This window comes from Lemur catta, chromosome 3 (genome assembly GCF_020740605.2).
Source record: "Lemur catta isolate mLemCat1 chromosome 3, mLemCat1.pri, whole genome shotgun sequence".
Lineage (NCBI taxonomy): Eukaryota > Metazoa > Chordata > Mammalia > Primates > Lemuridae > Lemur > Lemur catta.
In genome coordinates, this window is record NC_059130.1 from 4,273,702 (window position 1) to 4,287,982 (window position 14,281).

At 44.0% G+C, this 14,281-nt stretch overlaps 1 protein-coding gene across 1 annotated transcript in view; it reads left to right on the forward strand.

Annotated features, from left to right (window-relative positions):
* The window catches only part of MPZL1 (myelin protein zero like 1), a 56,093-nt gene extending 46,195 nt beyond the window's left edge, over positions 1–9,898 (forward strand). Inside the window, exon 6 of the mRNA XM_045546632.1 lies at positions 6,894–9,898. Within this exon, the coding sequence (XP_045402588.1) occupies positions 6,894–6,995 (102 nt within the window). The 3' untranslated portion in view covers positions 6,996–9,898. The remainder of the gene's footprint in view (positions 1–6,893) is intronic.
* Positions 9,899–14,281: the final 4,383 nt, after the last annotated feature.

Consider the following 14,281-nt stretch of genomic DNA (forward strand, 5'->3'; position numbering starts at 1 on the left):
GGATTCTGTGGGATATGTTGCCTTACATGTCAAAAGGGACTTTGCAGCCGTGATTAAATTCCCTTGAGATGGGAAGATGTTCGTGGATTATCTGGGCGGGGCCGGGGTGACCGCCAAGGTCCTTGCAAGAGAGAGGCTGGAAGATGCTATGCTGCTGGCTTGGAAGACGGAGGAAGAGTTCGTGGGCCAAGGAATGCGGGCAGCTTCCAGAAGCTGGAAAAGACAAGGAAACACCCTTCCCTAGAGCCCTCAGAAGGCACACGGCCACACTGGCCCCTTGATTTAGCCAGGGAAACACACCGCAGACTTCTGACCTCTGAAACTGCAAGATAACGCGTTTGTTTTTAGCATCTCTGAAATTGTCTTGATGCTCCTCCCTCAAACTTGATTGATAATCTGGTTGGGTAGGATTTCCAGCCAAGTCGGAAGTCATTTACCTTCAGCCTTTTGAGGCATTGCTGATTTTTCTAGCATCCATGCTGTGGCTTAGAAGCTGAGACCGTTCTGATTCCTGCTCCTTTGTGTAGGAGCGGTGTTGTCCCTCCTCTTAGATCTTTTTTTATCCCTAGTGTTCTGAAATTTCATATTGTAGGTCTTTATTCATTGTCCTAGATACTCAGTAGGCTCTTTCAACCTGAAAACTAGGTCCTTCAGTTTTAGGGTATTTTCTTCCAGTGTTCTTTGGAAAGTTTTCTGCTTCTGTTTTCTATTCTTTCTTTTGGAAGTTTCTGTTAGGAATTGGACCACCTCCTAGATCAATCCTTTAGTTTTCTTATTTTTTTCTATTCTGAAGTTTTTGTTCTGCTTTGTAGAAAATTTCTGTAACTGTATCTTCCAATTTTCATTGAATATTTAAATTTATGCTATCATTTAAAAAATTTTTCAAGAGCTTTGTCTTATTCTCTGATTATAATATCCTATACTTGTTTCCATGGATGCATTGTCTCATCTTTCTGAACATAACAGTTTTTTCTTGTGTTTTGTGTGATTTTTTTCAAGTGTTTTCTCCTCTTATTTGATTTTACCATTTCTTTTGAATTCCCTTTTTTCTCTTATAATTTCTGACTTTCATGTTAGAAGCTGTCCTCAAATGCCCAGTGATCCTTCGTTACCCATTCATATTAAAATAGAATCTCAGCCAGGTATGGGGGCTCATGCCTGTAATCCTAAGCACTTTGGGAGACCAAGGCAGGAGGATCGCTTGAGGCCAGGAGTTCAAGACCAGACTGAGCAACATAGCAAGACCCTGTCTCCACAAAAAATAAATATGAATTAATTAATTAAAATAGAATCTCTTTATGCAGGCAATGCACTGCGTAGTGGGCTTCACTGTATAAAGTGTTGTCTGACTTTCATGTGGGGGTCTCTAAATGTCAGTTTCTGAGGGTCTTTCCTCTTGGTTTAGTCAATTTCTCCAGAAAGAAATCCTCTGATTCCCTGCTTGGGAGTTGAGCAGAGGGAGGCAGTCTCGCTGTCCAGTAGGTGGGCTTCTTGCCCATTCCGTTCTCAGTGCTGACACCTCCCCCTGCTGTGCCTGAGTCAGAGACTTTGGCTCATTTCTTCTGTGAATAAACCCCAGGGTTCTACCTAGGCCTAACTGTGTGATCATGGCATTTTCTGGAGGTTGGTGAGAAGTAATTCAACCATTACCTCAACCTATATTGGCCTTTTACAGCTATTTTCCTATCTGCAGACATCATCTGAGAATCTAACAGCACTAGTAATTACTATGTGGATGAGTAAATAATTCCATGTTATTTTACCAGAAGAAAAGAAATACTAGGCCGGACGCAGTGGCTCACGCCTGTAATCCCAGCACTCTGGGAGGCCGAGGCGGGTGGATCGTTTGAGCTCAGGAGTTCAAGACCAGCCTGAGCAAGAGCGAGACCCCATCTCTACTAAAAATAGAAAGAAATTATCTGGACAACTAAAATATATATATAGAAAAAATTAGCTGGGCATGGTGGTGCATGCCCGTAGTCCCAGCTACTCAGGAGGCTGAGGCAGGAGGATCGTTTGAGCCCAGGAGTTTGAGGTTGCTGTGAGCTAGGCTGATGCCACAGCACGCTAGCCCAGGCAACAGAGTGAGACTCTGTCTCAAAAAAAAAAAAAAAAAAAATACTAGTACCCTAAGAAGGAAATGCAGAAAAGGTGCAATGTAATGCCCAGCCATCTGTCTTTGGTCACTATTTTTGCTATAATTGGGAAAGACTTAGTAACAGAAGACTAAACTAGCTTTAACAATAAGAAGCTAATTAACTCACAAGTGGTCCCGAGGCAGGGTACTTCTGTGTTAGTTCAGTGGCCCAGCAATGTCATCAAAAGCACAAGGTTTTTCCATTTTACTGTTTTTTTATCCTCTGCATGTTGTCTTCATTCTCAGGCTCGTTCCCTCAGCCTCAGAATGGCTGCCTCGGTTTCAGGCATCACAGGCAACTGGAAACGAGCTGAATCTCCTCCCATGTAATTTTTACTGTGGAGGAAAATCTTTACCAGAACTGTCCCCCCCAGTAAACCTCTAGTCCCCGTTGGCCAAGAGTGGGTCACATGTTGATACCTCTTCTGGTCACCTGCAAGGGGACAGGAATTGCGACTGGCACACCATTGTGATTCACCCCCAAGAACAGGGGAGGGTGGGGACCAGGCACCAGAACCAGACTGGGGTTCTTCCAGCAGAGTAGAGCGGGAGGTTGAGTTGGAAAGGGTATTAGGTAGGCGCTGCCTAGAGTTTGGAGTGTTATGGTGTCGGAGAAAGATAAGTAAAAAATCTTTCTTGTAGCCGGGTGTGGGAGGCTGAGGCAGGACGATTGCTTGAGGCCAGGAGTTTGAGACTAGCCTTGGCAACATAGTGAGACCCCATTTCAAAAACACTTTTTTATAAAGCTTAGTTTTGACTGGTTGCTGTACAGTAATTTTTGTATAAATATTTGATGAATGTTTATACATAGTTGGTTTTCTAGATCCTTTTTTGGAAATGTTTTATATGGAAAAGTCAGGTATTGTTTCTTTTTTTGAGAACAGTGATTGAATGGAATATTTATGTATCTGTCAGCTATAGTATGTAGATGCAGTGATGTCTCAAAAAGAAGCACATTATGTGCATTTTCTCTTTAGTCTTCACAACAATCCTACAAGGTAAGTTCTTTTGTGGGCTCTATTGTATACATGAAAAAACTGAGTCCAGTGCTGACGGGCTGCACAGGCTGTGCACAGTGTGGGACGGACGTAACTCAGTAACTTAAGTGACTTCTGAGCACTTCTGTGTATGTAGAGGCAGGGCCCTTTGCCCTTCTAGAACCCTTTCTTCCTGGACCTTCTCCCTACCTTCACCAGTACATTTTCATATTAGAGTAAATTTGATACAAGTGGAATTCAGAGGTAATTTTATCTCTAGTTGTAAGTAAAAAAATAGGCCTGTGTCAAGCAGTTTGTTTCTTGAAACATTTTCAGTAGATTACGGCCTATTTGTATAGAAAATAGTAGGGAAAAAGACATAGCCATACAAATTTTTCACCTGATTGTTGTCATTCTTTGTGGAAAAGCCAAAACAAACAAAATCAAACAAGTGGTGCATGAGGAGGGTGAATGCCGAGAGGTACAGTGAAAACAACTAGGTTAATGTAGGTTGTGTTGTTATTGTTTTTTTTATTCTTGCCTACCCAAAAGTGAATGGTGGGTTCATTTCCAAGTTGATCTTGGTTCGGTGGCTCCTTCTGAATTCCCGAGCGGTCTTGCTGGCCCTCTAAATCAGAGTGCCAAGACACATTCCACGGAGACCCAGGGTGCCTTGGGCTTCTAAATATCACTCAGAATCAGACTTCGGAGAGCTCTTCTAGACTGAGCTAGATCCATGAGCAGTTCCCTGCTCTCCACCTACATCCACAGTTCCTCTGGATCCATTATTTCAGCCATCCCTTCATCTAGCACCTGCAATCTGCCAAGATCTAGGCAGTTAACTAACAGAGCCCCTGACTTAAGACCCTACTTCATGCTAAGGGGGAAAGGAGTAGGGATGACATCAGACAGTGGGAAGCAAGCTGAAGAAAACCAGATCCCCCAACGGGAAGGGTTCCTTCAAGGTTTCCCAGTTACTTTCAGCAGACAATTTGGAGTCTCCTGCCATGAAATATAATACTGTCTCACATGAAAAGCCTTACTGGTATTTTAACGCTCACTGATTCGGAGGTAATTCTGTGTTTTTCTTATTTGCTTTCTCTGCCGTCTTTCTTACCTACTACTATGTAACAAACCAACCCAAAATATAGTGGCTTTAAACAGCCACGGTTTACTTGACTCCCCATTGTGTGGCTTGGTCAGGCAGGTCTTCTGGTCTGGACCGGTTCAGCTGGTCCCTATTGGCTCACTTACACATCTGTGATCGGCTGGAGGATGGACTGCAAGCTGGGTGGTCCCCAGTGGCCTGACAATTGGCAGGCTGTTGGCCGGGCAGACAGATGGCAGCTGGGCTGTGTCTGTCTCATCAGCTAGCAGCTAGCGTGGGCTTCCTCACATGGCAGTCGTGGCTGTGTGGGTCCCAAGATCAGTGAGAGAATGGAAACTGCGAAGTCTTCTGAGGTCTAGGTGTGGAAATTGCACAACATCACTTCTTCCTTATTCTTTTGGTCACAGCAAGTCACAAGACCAGCCCAGATTCAAGAGGTGGAGAAATAGATTCCTACTCTTGATGGAAAGATCTGCAGCCTTGTATCACCAAGGGTGTAGCTGCAGTGAAGGAAAGAGTTACAATACGTCACACATTGTAAATTCCTTCCCCCATGAACATACCTCAAAATTCCTAATGAGTCTTTAGGAATTATGATACAGGGTTTTTATCTAGGAAGTTACATAATTTAATTTTGGGAGGTCTGTCCTTCCTGTCATGGAAGTGCTGTGACCAGGGAATACTTTGTTTCCATTCTGTTCTTAGAAAATAATGGTGGTGTTTTTTTTAACTTCTTTTTGTTCCCTTTTGGGTTAGCATTTCACTTGCAGCTTTCTGAGATGAATACAGAGGGTTTCTGCATGATTTAGTAAAAACAGTGTCATCTGTTAATGTTACCCATGACAGGCATTAGAGAGTATCATTTATAGACTAAAGACAAGCATGGAGTTTGACTATTTGATTTACTTGATCGGTTAGCTCAGTGTATTGTAAAGTGTTTTGTGTAACAAGATGTTTATAATAATAACTAATATGGATTGAGTGTTAACTGTCAGACACTGCCTAAGCTATTTATAGGTATTATCTCAAAGTAATTCCCAGAACAACACTAAAAGGTAGAGATATCATTAGTACCATTTTAGAGATGAAGAAACTTAAGCTTAGAGGTTTGCAAATAAGCTCGAGGCCACATGACAAGTGCTCGTCTCTACCAGGCTCAACGAAGACTATCTTATGAATTCTGACTGCAGATCTGCCCACGTGCACGTGGATCTAGTCTTCGAGTGTTGTTTCATGTTATGACCCCACTTTTAGATGCACCATTGTATAGCCCTTACAGCTGGGTCTGTCTTCTGTAGAAGTTGGAGTGCCTGAACTCCAGAATCCCAGGTGATGCACTAAGGCAGCAGTCCCCAACCTTTTTGGCACCAGGGACCGGTTTCTTGGAAGACAGTTTTTCCCGAGGTGGGGGTGGGGCCAGGAAGCATTCCTGGCTGGCCCTGCCACCACTGTGTGCTCCCCCCATGCCACGGGACTTTCCTAAGTTTCATTCGGGGTGGGGGAAGGGGACACCGAGCTCTGCTGCCCTGTCCCTAACAGGCCTCGGACCAGTGGTTGGCGACTGCAGCACTAAAGGATGCAGGTTATTGGGCTCCTAGGTTTGGGTAAGGGTGTTTATTTTAAACCACATGCTTTTGGCTACTGAGCTTACGATTTCAAAGCTGAAAGTTTAAGCATTCTATTAGACTTCTCAAAGATAGCTCCTCTAGAGTGGGAGAAAAGTTGACTTTGGGTAATATTAAATTTTTCTTTTAAAACCAGGGCTATTTTGTGGTTGATGTTTACAATTTTAGACTCTAGGTTGGAAGGGACTGAAAGTGCAACCTGTCTGACCTCTTTCCCCAAGAGTTGGGAATTCACTTGCTCCAAGACAGCCCAGTCTTCCTTTGCTTTCCTGGATTGGACCCTGACAGTTTTCTGGGACTTTAACCTCTCCCTGACTGCTGAGGCTAAGAAGAGGATCTTTTCTACTTTAGTCCATCTGGAGGTTTCCTTTATCTCTATGTATTGTGGCTTTTTGTTTGTTTTTTTTTTCTTTTTAATTTTATTTTAAAACAGGAAGAAGAGTTATCTGATACTAGAAATCAAAGAAGCAATTATTTTATTGGTCCTGGTAGGATCAGACTAAAATAATTGTACTATTAATAGGTGTATTGCAGAATATTGAAATGTTTTTAAGTACCTATTTGTATAAAGTGACCGGATCAAATTGATGGTATCTTTGGGTGGCACCAAATATGTTGGTTTCTTGCACGGATTATTCTGAAGCTCATAACTTCAGGGGTCTCAGGTTGGTGGACGTGCCCGTCTTAGTCCGTAAGACTCTCATCCCAACGGTAAGGGTTGAGCAGTTTTGTGGTGGATATTAAGATAAGGGATATTCCTAAGAAAAAATATTTTGTTGTTACAGAAATTTTCAAACATCAAAAGTAGAGAGAATAATGTAACAAATCCCCATGCACTGACTTTAACAACTATCAATGTATGCCCAATCTTGTTTTACATCAATCCTGGACATAGCATTCGTAAGAAGTCTTCTTGAAGACATTCAAAAGAGGGAACTCTTTGCTCTGAAACCCTAATGTTACCCCTTTAATTATGGCTTCGATGGCTGGTGTGAGGGGAACATCAGCTTGTCCTGACCTCCAGTTCTTCTACTTCTCTTTTCCAGGGCCCAGTCATATACGCGCAGTTAGACCACTCTGGCGGACATCACAGTGACAAGATTAACAAGTCAGAGTCTGTGGTGTATGCAGACATCCGGAAAAGCTAAGACCCAGAACGTCTCCAGAGAAAAAAACAAATCCAAACTGGACTCCGATGCAGAAAATGTAGCCCATAACCACATGTGGCCTTAGGTACCCAGGCACGGACGAGCACATGTGTACTCACAGAGGGGGAAGAAGATGTGTATAAAGGATATGTATAAATATTCTATTTAATCTTCCTGAGGTGAGGAGCCAATGTTGCATGATGAAAAGATAGTATGATTCTACGTATGTATAAATTGTCTTGCAGTTTCTGTACTTTCTTTTCAGGGTCATTGACAATTGGGAAATTTCAGAAACATTCCTGTCACCATCATTTAGAAATGGTTTGCCTTAATGGAGACGGTAGCAGATCTTTTAGTATTTCCTATAGACATGGCCTTTTTATCAAAGGGCTTAATCAGTCTTAGCATTTATTGTAGTTGGAGAATGGAGATACAATGGTGGAAGCATGTCCAGGGTGGCCTTTACTGGGGTCAGCACTAGTTACTTGGTTGCAGCTTTTAGAAAACATCCATTGGCTGTGCCCTTGAAGACGGTTTGAGAGGTTTGTGTTGATGTTTTTCTCTCTAAAATATGGGGCAATTTTTAGCTTTATATATTGTATAGACTTACTGTAACTTTACACCCTTTAAGTATATCATATCAACTTGTGGATTGATGATAGCAAGATTAGCAAAGGATAAATGCCAAGGTCACTTCCTTCTAGGTACCTTTAGATCAATACCATAGAGATAAATAGAAAATCCAGGCTTTGCTTGAGGAATATTGTACTATACGGAGAGTAAAAGGTATCAGTTTTGTTTCTTGCTGAAGTCCTTCCTGCTTGAAATAAAAGTCTCCATACAGCTGAAGTAGAGGAGTTTCTTGTCTTATAAGGAGGGATCATTATATTGCCACTCCCCAGTGTCCCACAGCTCTCTCTAGAGAATCACCTTCTTTCACTTTTAATTTTTTTAATTATTTGTTTGTTTTTTTTTGAGATGGGGCTTCACTATACTGTCCAGGCTGGCCTCAAATTCCTGGGCTCAAGCAGGAGCCTCCCAAGTAGCTGGGACTACAAGCTCGTTTCTCTGTTTCCAGCAAGTGGCAGCATCAGTCATGGCTTTATGGATAGCTTCATGGTTCCTCAAAGACCTTTGAGGTTAAAGATGGTCGATACTTCTTTAAGATCAAGGAGGCCTCGTATTACTGCTTTGGGAGTCTCTGTTTCTTTCTGTTGTTGTTTTGATTTTTCACCACCCCCTCCCCCACCCCGGTTACATGGACTCGATAAACAAAGAGATGAGGGAAAATATAGACAGTTTGGGGTATCTTTCCTCAAAACTCATTTTCTCCCATTAACCATGCCGCCCCACCTCAATCTATGAGTTTTTATTTTTTACTGGAACTAAAAAAGCTTAGTCAAAATTGTTAAACATGTATATTGTCATTCTCCCATTTTCTCAATTATTTTGTTTAAAAAAATTTTTTCCCCTTTAAAATAGTCTGAAAGCACAGATTTATGGGAAGAATACTGTCTAGCTGGTCTGCAGAACATGTCTGGGGTACGTGGGAGTGAGGGGTAACGTTAGTTTTTCTCCCATTTAGTTTGAGGTTCTCTTTCCTTCCTGTCTTGTCATCTTTTTGGGGTGTTTGAAGGCTGACTTCTAAGAGCGTTCATAAAGGGAATAAAGCAGGGTTTAGATTTAAAGGTGTGCGTGAGGTGGTAAGATAAAGGGCACAGGGCTTCAAAACTCAGTCTCCCATACATGAGGCCTTCTAAGGAACTATTTTTCTTATTCTCATCATGCTCCTGCTACACTCCATGTCTGTGTGAGTAAACAGGGGTCAGGTTTTACCCTGCCCCCCAACACACACACACACACACACACACACACACACACACACGTGCTCTGGAGCTGGGCAGCCTCTGGTCTACCTTCTGTGTGGCATGGAGAAAAACGGGCCTGCTCTGCTCTTCGTAGGCCCCGCTCGAGAGAGTGACACACAGTGACACAGAGTGCTTGCCCCGAGACTTTGCCACAAAGCAGCCAAATCTGCCTTGCACCCTAAAACTTCAGGAGCCTCTGGAAGACCTCTTGTGTGTGTTAGGAGGGAGGGGTGTTGGGATTGTCACCGTTCTCCAAGCCCTGCCACTGTGGGAACCGCACTGCCCGAGGTAGAAGGGACCCAAGTCGTCGAGAGACCAAGTGTGTGCACTTAGATGTGTCATGTCTCCTTCCGGTCGTTCTCACATTTCTCAGCAGTTCCTGTGAACAAACCGTACATTCCTGACACTCCCGAGAGCAGGAGCCCTGATTTGTTCTTTCGGTGCTGGGACCGAGCGAGGTGAACTGGTGTCCAGGGCACTGGCTCCAACGACGCCTGTGGGCCTTTCCTCCGTCCCTGCCGTCCCTGCCGAGCCCCGGCCGGCCACCCACTCTGTCGGCACTGTGCCCTCCGGCAGGGCATCTCCGCAGCCTTCGCCGGCCGTCTTCCCGGGCAAGGCCAGCATCGCTGTCGGGGTCTGCGGGACAGGGGAGGAAGGTGCTAACACCTGGGTGGAGCGGCTCAGGGCAGGGCCTCTGTGACCTCCGCACACTCTGGACTCCTGCCCTTCTTCCCGTGCCTCAGCGTCCCGGGCCTGGCTGCGGGTGGCCAACAGTCCTGCTGCCTCCACGCGGCTCGCCCGCCCTTTTCCACGTCCTCTTAGTGGCAGAATGAGACCTGTTAAAATCACATGTGAATTTTGTAAGGGGCACCAAAATGGGATTGCTTGGAGATTAAAATACCAAACCATCGGTAGTTGTTCCATGGGAATGTATTCAGCGGGGTAAAAACCATCAAGCTCATTACTGGGTTTTTGAATCTTATGTTTCAGTTGTATTTTTGTGAATATTTTAATACATCTTTTTCAGCGTCTGAATTGTGTTGTGTGCTCATTTTTAATCGGATAGAAAAGAGATAACAGCCTTTTCATTCACCCCACGGCAGCCACACCGGCCCCCCTTTTTCTTCAAAAACGTCATCCGTGCACCCACCGCACCATCTGCCAGAAACGCCTGCTGCAGGCACCGTGTGGTTTGCCCTCGATTCCTGTAAGCCTCTGTTCAAATGTCACCTTCTCAGAGAGACCTCCTAGGACGTATAGAAGAGCAGTCGCACCCCCACCCCGGCTCTCCCTGCCCGCCTTCATCCTGCTCTGTTTTTCTCCTCGGTCCCACCGTGTATTGGCTTTTCTGTGTCCCCACTAGAATGGAAGCACCAGGGGGCCAGGGCTCCGCTGTTCTGTCCCCTGCTCCATCTGCGGTATGTGGAACAGGGCCTGGCACTTAGCAGCTGCTCAATCCATGCTGACTGGATGGCTGGGTGGTGGGGGGTGTGCTCGGCATACAGAAACAAAACAAGATAAAGCCCCTCAAGGATCCTACTGCAGAGTGAAGGTGACAGAAGGTGACATCATAGGAATAACTAATAATTATTAATACTAAGTAGTTGTTGTGTGCCAGGCACTTTGCATTCCTTGCTCTATTAAGGCACTGTGAGTTAACACTGGCTGCCCTAATCTTAGACTCACTTTTAGAAAGACAATGTCAGGCTTAGATCATATAGTTTGCCCAGGGTCGTTTAGCTAATAAGGTACAGAGAAGCGGGGGCTGGGCTGTTTGGTCCCAAGCCTTGTTCTTAACCACTGTGCCCTGTGGCCTCTCACACCAAAGGGAAGAACTTAGCTTCTTTCTTACTCAAAACAATATGCTGTGTACCTGAAATGGCAGTGCAGTTTCCTCCCTGCTCCTCGGAGGCTGGATGGGGATGACGTGAGGGTTACAGAAGACACAGATGTCTGGGGGTCTGAACCTTCGTTCAGAAGACAATGTGCTTAATGTGTTGAGAGCTCTGCCACAAGGAATATGTTGCTAATAAAGCATTGAAGTTTCCCAGTGATTTATTAATTTTATGTTGCCGTGGATTCACAGGGAGTCCCCCTGGCTTGCATAACTTGGTGCCTTCTTGACTAGGAGTGAAAGAGTCACAGCTGGCAGCAGCACCCCTCCCTGGAAGGGATTCTCCCATGTGAACAGCATCCATCATGTGTGACGTGGCAAAAAGAACAGGGATGCTTCCCCCAGCACACAAGGGCCACAGGAATGGAATCTTACAGGTTTCATCGTCTACGGTTCCTTCCAAGTTAGAACTCAGTGTTGGAGGGCTTCCTTCTGCTGGGCCTCTGGTTTCCGAGCTATGGGCAAGATGCACCAACCAAATACATACTTACTGTTTATGAGGGAGCTGAGGTGGGCAGTGTTTGAGATGAAACCTGAGATACTCTCTTACCGCAGACTGGCTCCTTCTCACCCCTCTGGCTGATTCTGATGCTAACTAGATTTGTGAACCCCTGACTTAATCCTCCCAACTGCTTAGGGAAGGTGAGGGAGTATTCAAGTAGGTGGGAAGTGGCATTATGTAGCTTTGGTAGAGGTGGTACTAGGAAGCAACCATCTGCTTTTATGGAGGGTTCCTCCCTGCACTTTCTTCCTGTATTTTCAAGATTTTTGTTTGTTTGTTTTGTTTTTACGAGACCAGGACTTGCTCTGCTGCCCAGGCTGGAGTGCAGCAGCTGTTCACAGGTGCAGTCATAGCTCCCTGTAACCTCAAACACCTGGGCTCAGTCGATCCTCCCACCTCAGCCCCCGAAGTAGCTGGGACTACAGGTGTGCACCACTGTGCCCAGCTTCAAGATTCTGTATTATGAAAAATTTCAATATGTTTTGTCTTTTTGTAGAATTACTTGAATGGAATTACCCTTTGACATAATTCTGTCAGCCTGCATTGAAGTATATCATCAAAGAGTCCGATGAAACTATTTGCTGTACTTGACTGCCAGGATGCTTTTGAAAACATTGTTCTCTTTAATTTTCCAATTTTATAAAGGCCAATGCCACAAATTTCTCTCTGGATTTAATACCAAGAAAACTTCCTCTTGAAAAATTTTGTTTCCTGATACTCTTGTTTTGCACATTGACTCCTGTCACTGGTTGTATTTGCCCATTTGCTTTTGCTACTGTGTATGTTACAGCCAAATTTGTGGGTCGTTTCCTACCACCGTACAGAGATTGTCATATACACTTTGCACATTGAGCTTACTCATAGCTTTATATATACCTTGTATTATATTTAGCTGTGTAATCTGTCTCAATTTCTCCCAGTGATAGAATAATAGATAGACTGATTTAGATAGAGAACATAGGTAGACAAACATCCTGGCTGTGGCATCAGAGAGATTCATCATGCCAACCGCAAACTTACTCTGACTTCACAAAAACCATTTCACAAATTCATACTGTTGCCTAAAAGGAGTGAGAATAAGAGTATATGACTGGCTCAGTGCAACAAAACTACGTGGTAGGAGTTACAGTACACACACACACACACACACACACACACACACACACAGCCTGTATCACCATTCTCATGTTATACCCTGTTGATCAGTGGGTTCTCATGTGCTGGAAGTCCATCTGTTAGTGCAGGTATGATTTCCATTTGTATTATGAGCTTGAACTATGACAGCAACTTAAATTGCCCAGAGGTACCAAGTGATGTGAGGATTTCAGAACATGGATCAACTTACTTCAGGAACACTAACATTTTTGTTTGAGACAGCCAGTTAAATAGGAAACTTGAAAGATAATTGTTTGCTTCAGTTATTTGTATCATAAGGAAAGTTGCTGAAAAAAGTTCTGGTTGTCCGTTCAAGACATTAAAAGAACAGATCATATTTTGCCTAATAAGTTGTTTGATCCTTTTGGAAATGAAACGATTACTGATTGGTTGATTGATTGGGTTTTCTAATTTTTATTAAATTGTCATGGCAAAAAAAGAGAAATTCAAATGTACACAAGAGAATGGTAAACTCAACCTCCATATACCCATCTTCAATAATTATTTCATCCAGCCCTTTCTTCTTTTCCTTTCTTCTGAATTATTTTAAAATAAATCCCCAAATCATATCAGTTCATCCCTACATTCTTCATTGTGTGTCTTTTAAGAATATGGACATTTTCTTACAAGATAGTACCATAATGTCTTTTCACATTTAACAAAAACATTTCTTAAAACACATTTTAAAAAAACAATTCCTTCGTTTCATCTGTTGTCCGGTTTGTATTCAAATTTCTCTTGTCTCAAAAATAGCACTTTACAAATGGTTTCCTCCAAACAGGATCCAAACATGGTTCTCACAAGGATTTTTTGCCTGTTTTGAAACCCAAAATGAGACGATGGTGCTCTGCAGTTTGCTTTCGTCCCCTTAGCATTGTGCCAGACAAGTTTCAACGTCGGCACGTAAAGAACTAGGCCGTTAGTTGTTAACACCTGCAGGGCTTTCTCTTGTGTAGATGCACCGTGATATTTTAAACCATTTCTGACTTTCTGGACATTTAGGTTGTTTCCAGTTTTTTGGTTAGTGTCATTTGTCCTTATGAACAATTCCAGGAAAAAAGCCAAATGTAAATAATGTGCAGCCACAGAAAACCAGCACAGAATCAGTCCTCGGGCCTTGGAAATGGCATCTGATATCTGAGAGGGATGAAAGTGCCCCTTGAGCTCCCTCCCCGCCTCACATCCTTCCTAGAGCCACCGGGAGCTGGCACAGGGCCACTGCTCTGGAGTCTGACTGAGTCCGGGGTTGTCAGAAAAACAACTAGGGGAGGAAGGCTTGAGGGAGCTGTAGAAGCTACAGGAGACCTGGCTGTGTTTACAAGGAAGGAAACAAACCTTTCACGCTCAGAGGAGTCCCTAGGGAGCCATGGCTTCCAGCCCCCATTTCCTCCTGCAAACAGGATGTGAAACTATCGTCCCTCCTTAGCTCCAGCGTTTGGATTTGCTCATCCATCCATCTCTTTGTTGTGGGCTTTGTGAAGCTGGCCTTTATTGTTCCGGAATACAAGAAAGGACTGACACATGTATTTTTAACCTCTCCATCTGCGAAGAGGAAGTCTGGCCGGTTTAATAGTCTCACGTTTGCTCTCGAGCCCTGCCCTCCGGCTGTGCAGCTGACTGGTCCGCGGTTACTTTGCCCTGCAGGGTGTTAATTAATTTCCGGTGTCTGTACCTGAGTCCCCTCTCTGCTGCGGGAGCGGGGATAGGGCAGAGCTGAAGACCCGGCTTGCTTAAGGCCGGGGGTTTCTCATTCTCCCATGAGGACTCCAAGGACACTGAATGTTTTAATCTTTCTAGACCACATTCTTGGTTCTTTTCTCTGCCTTTGAATAGTTATTTTTTAATCCCAAAGTTGCTTTTAACTAAA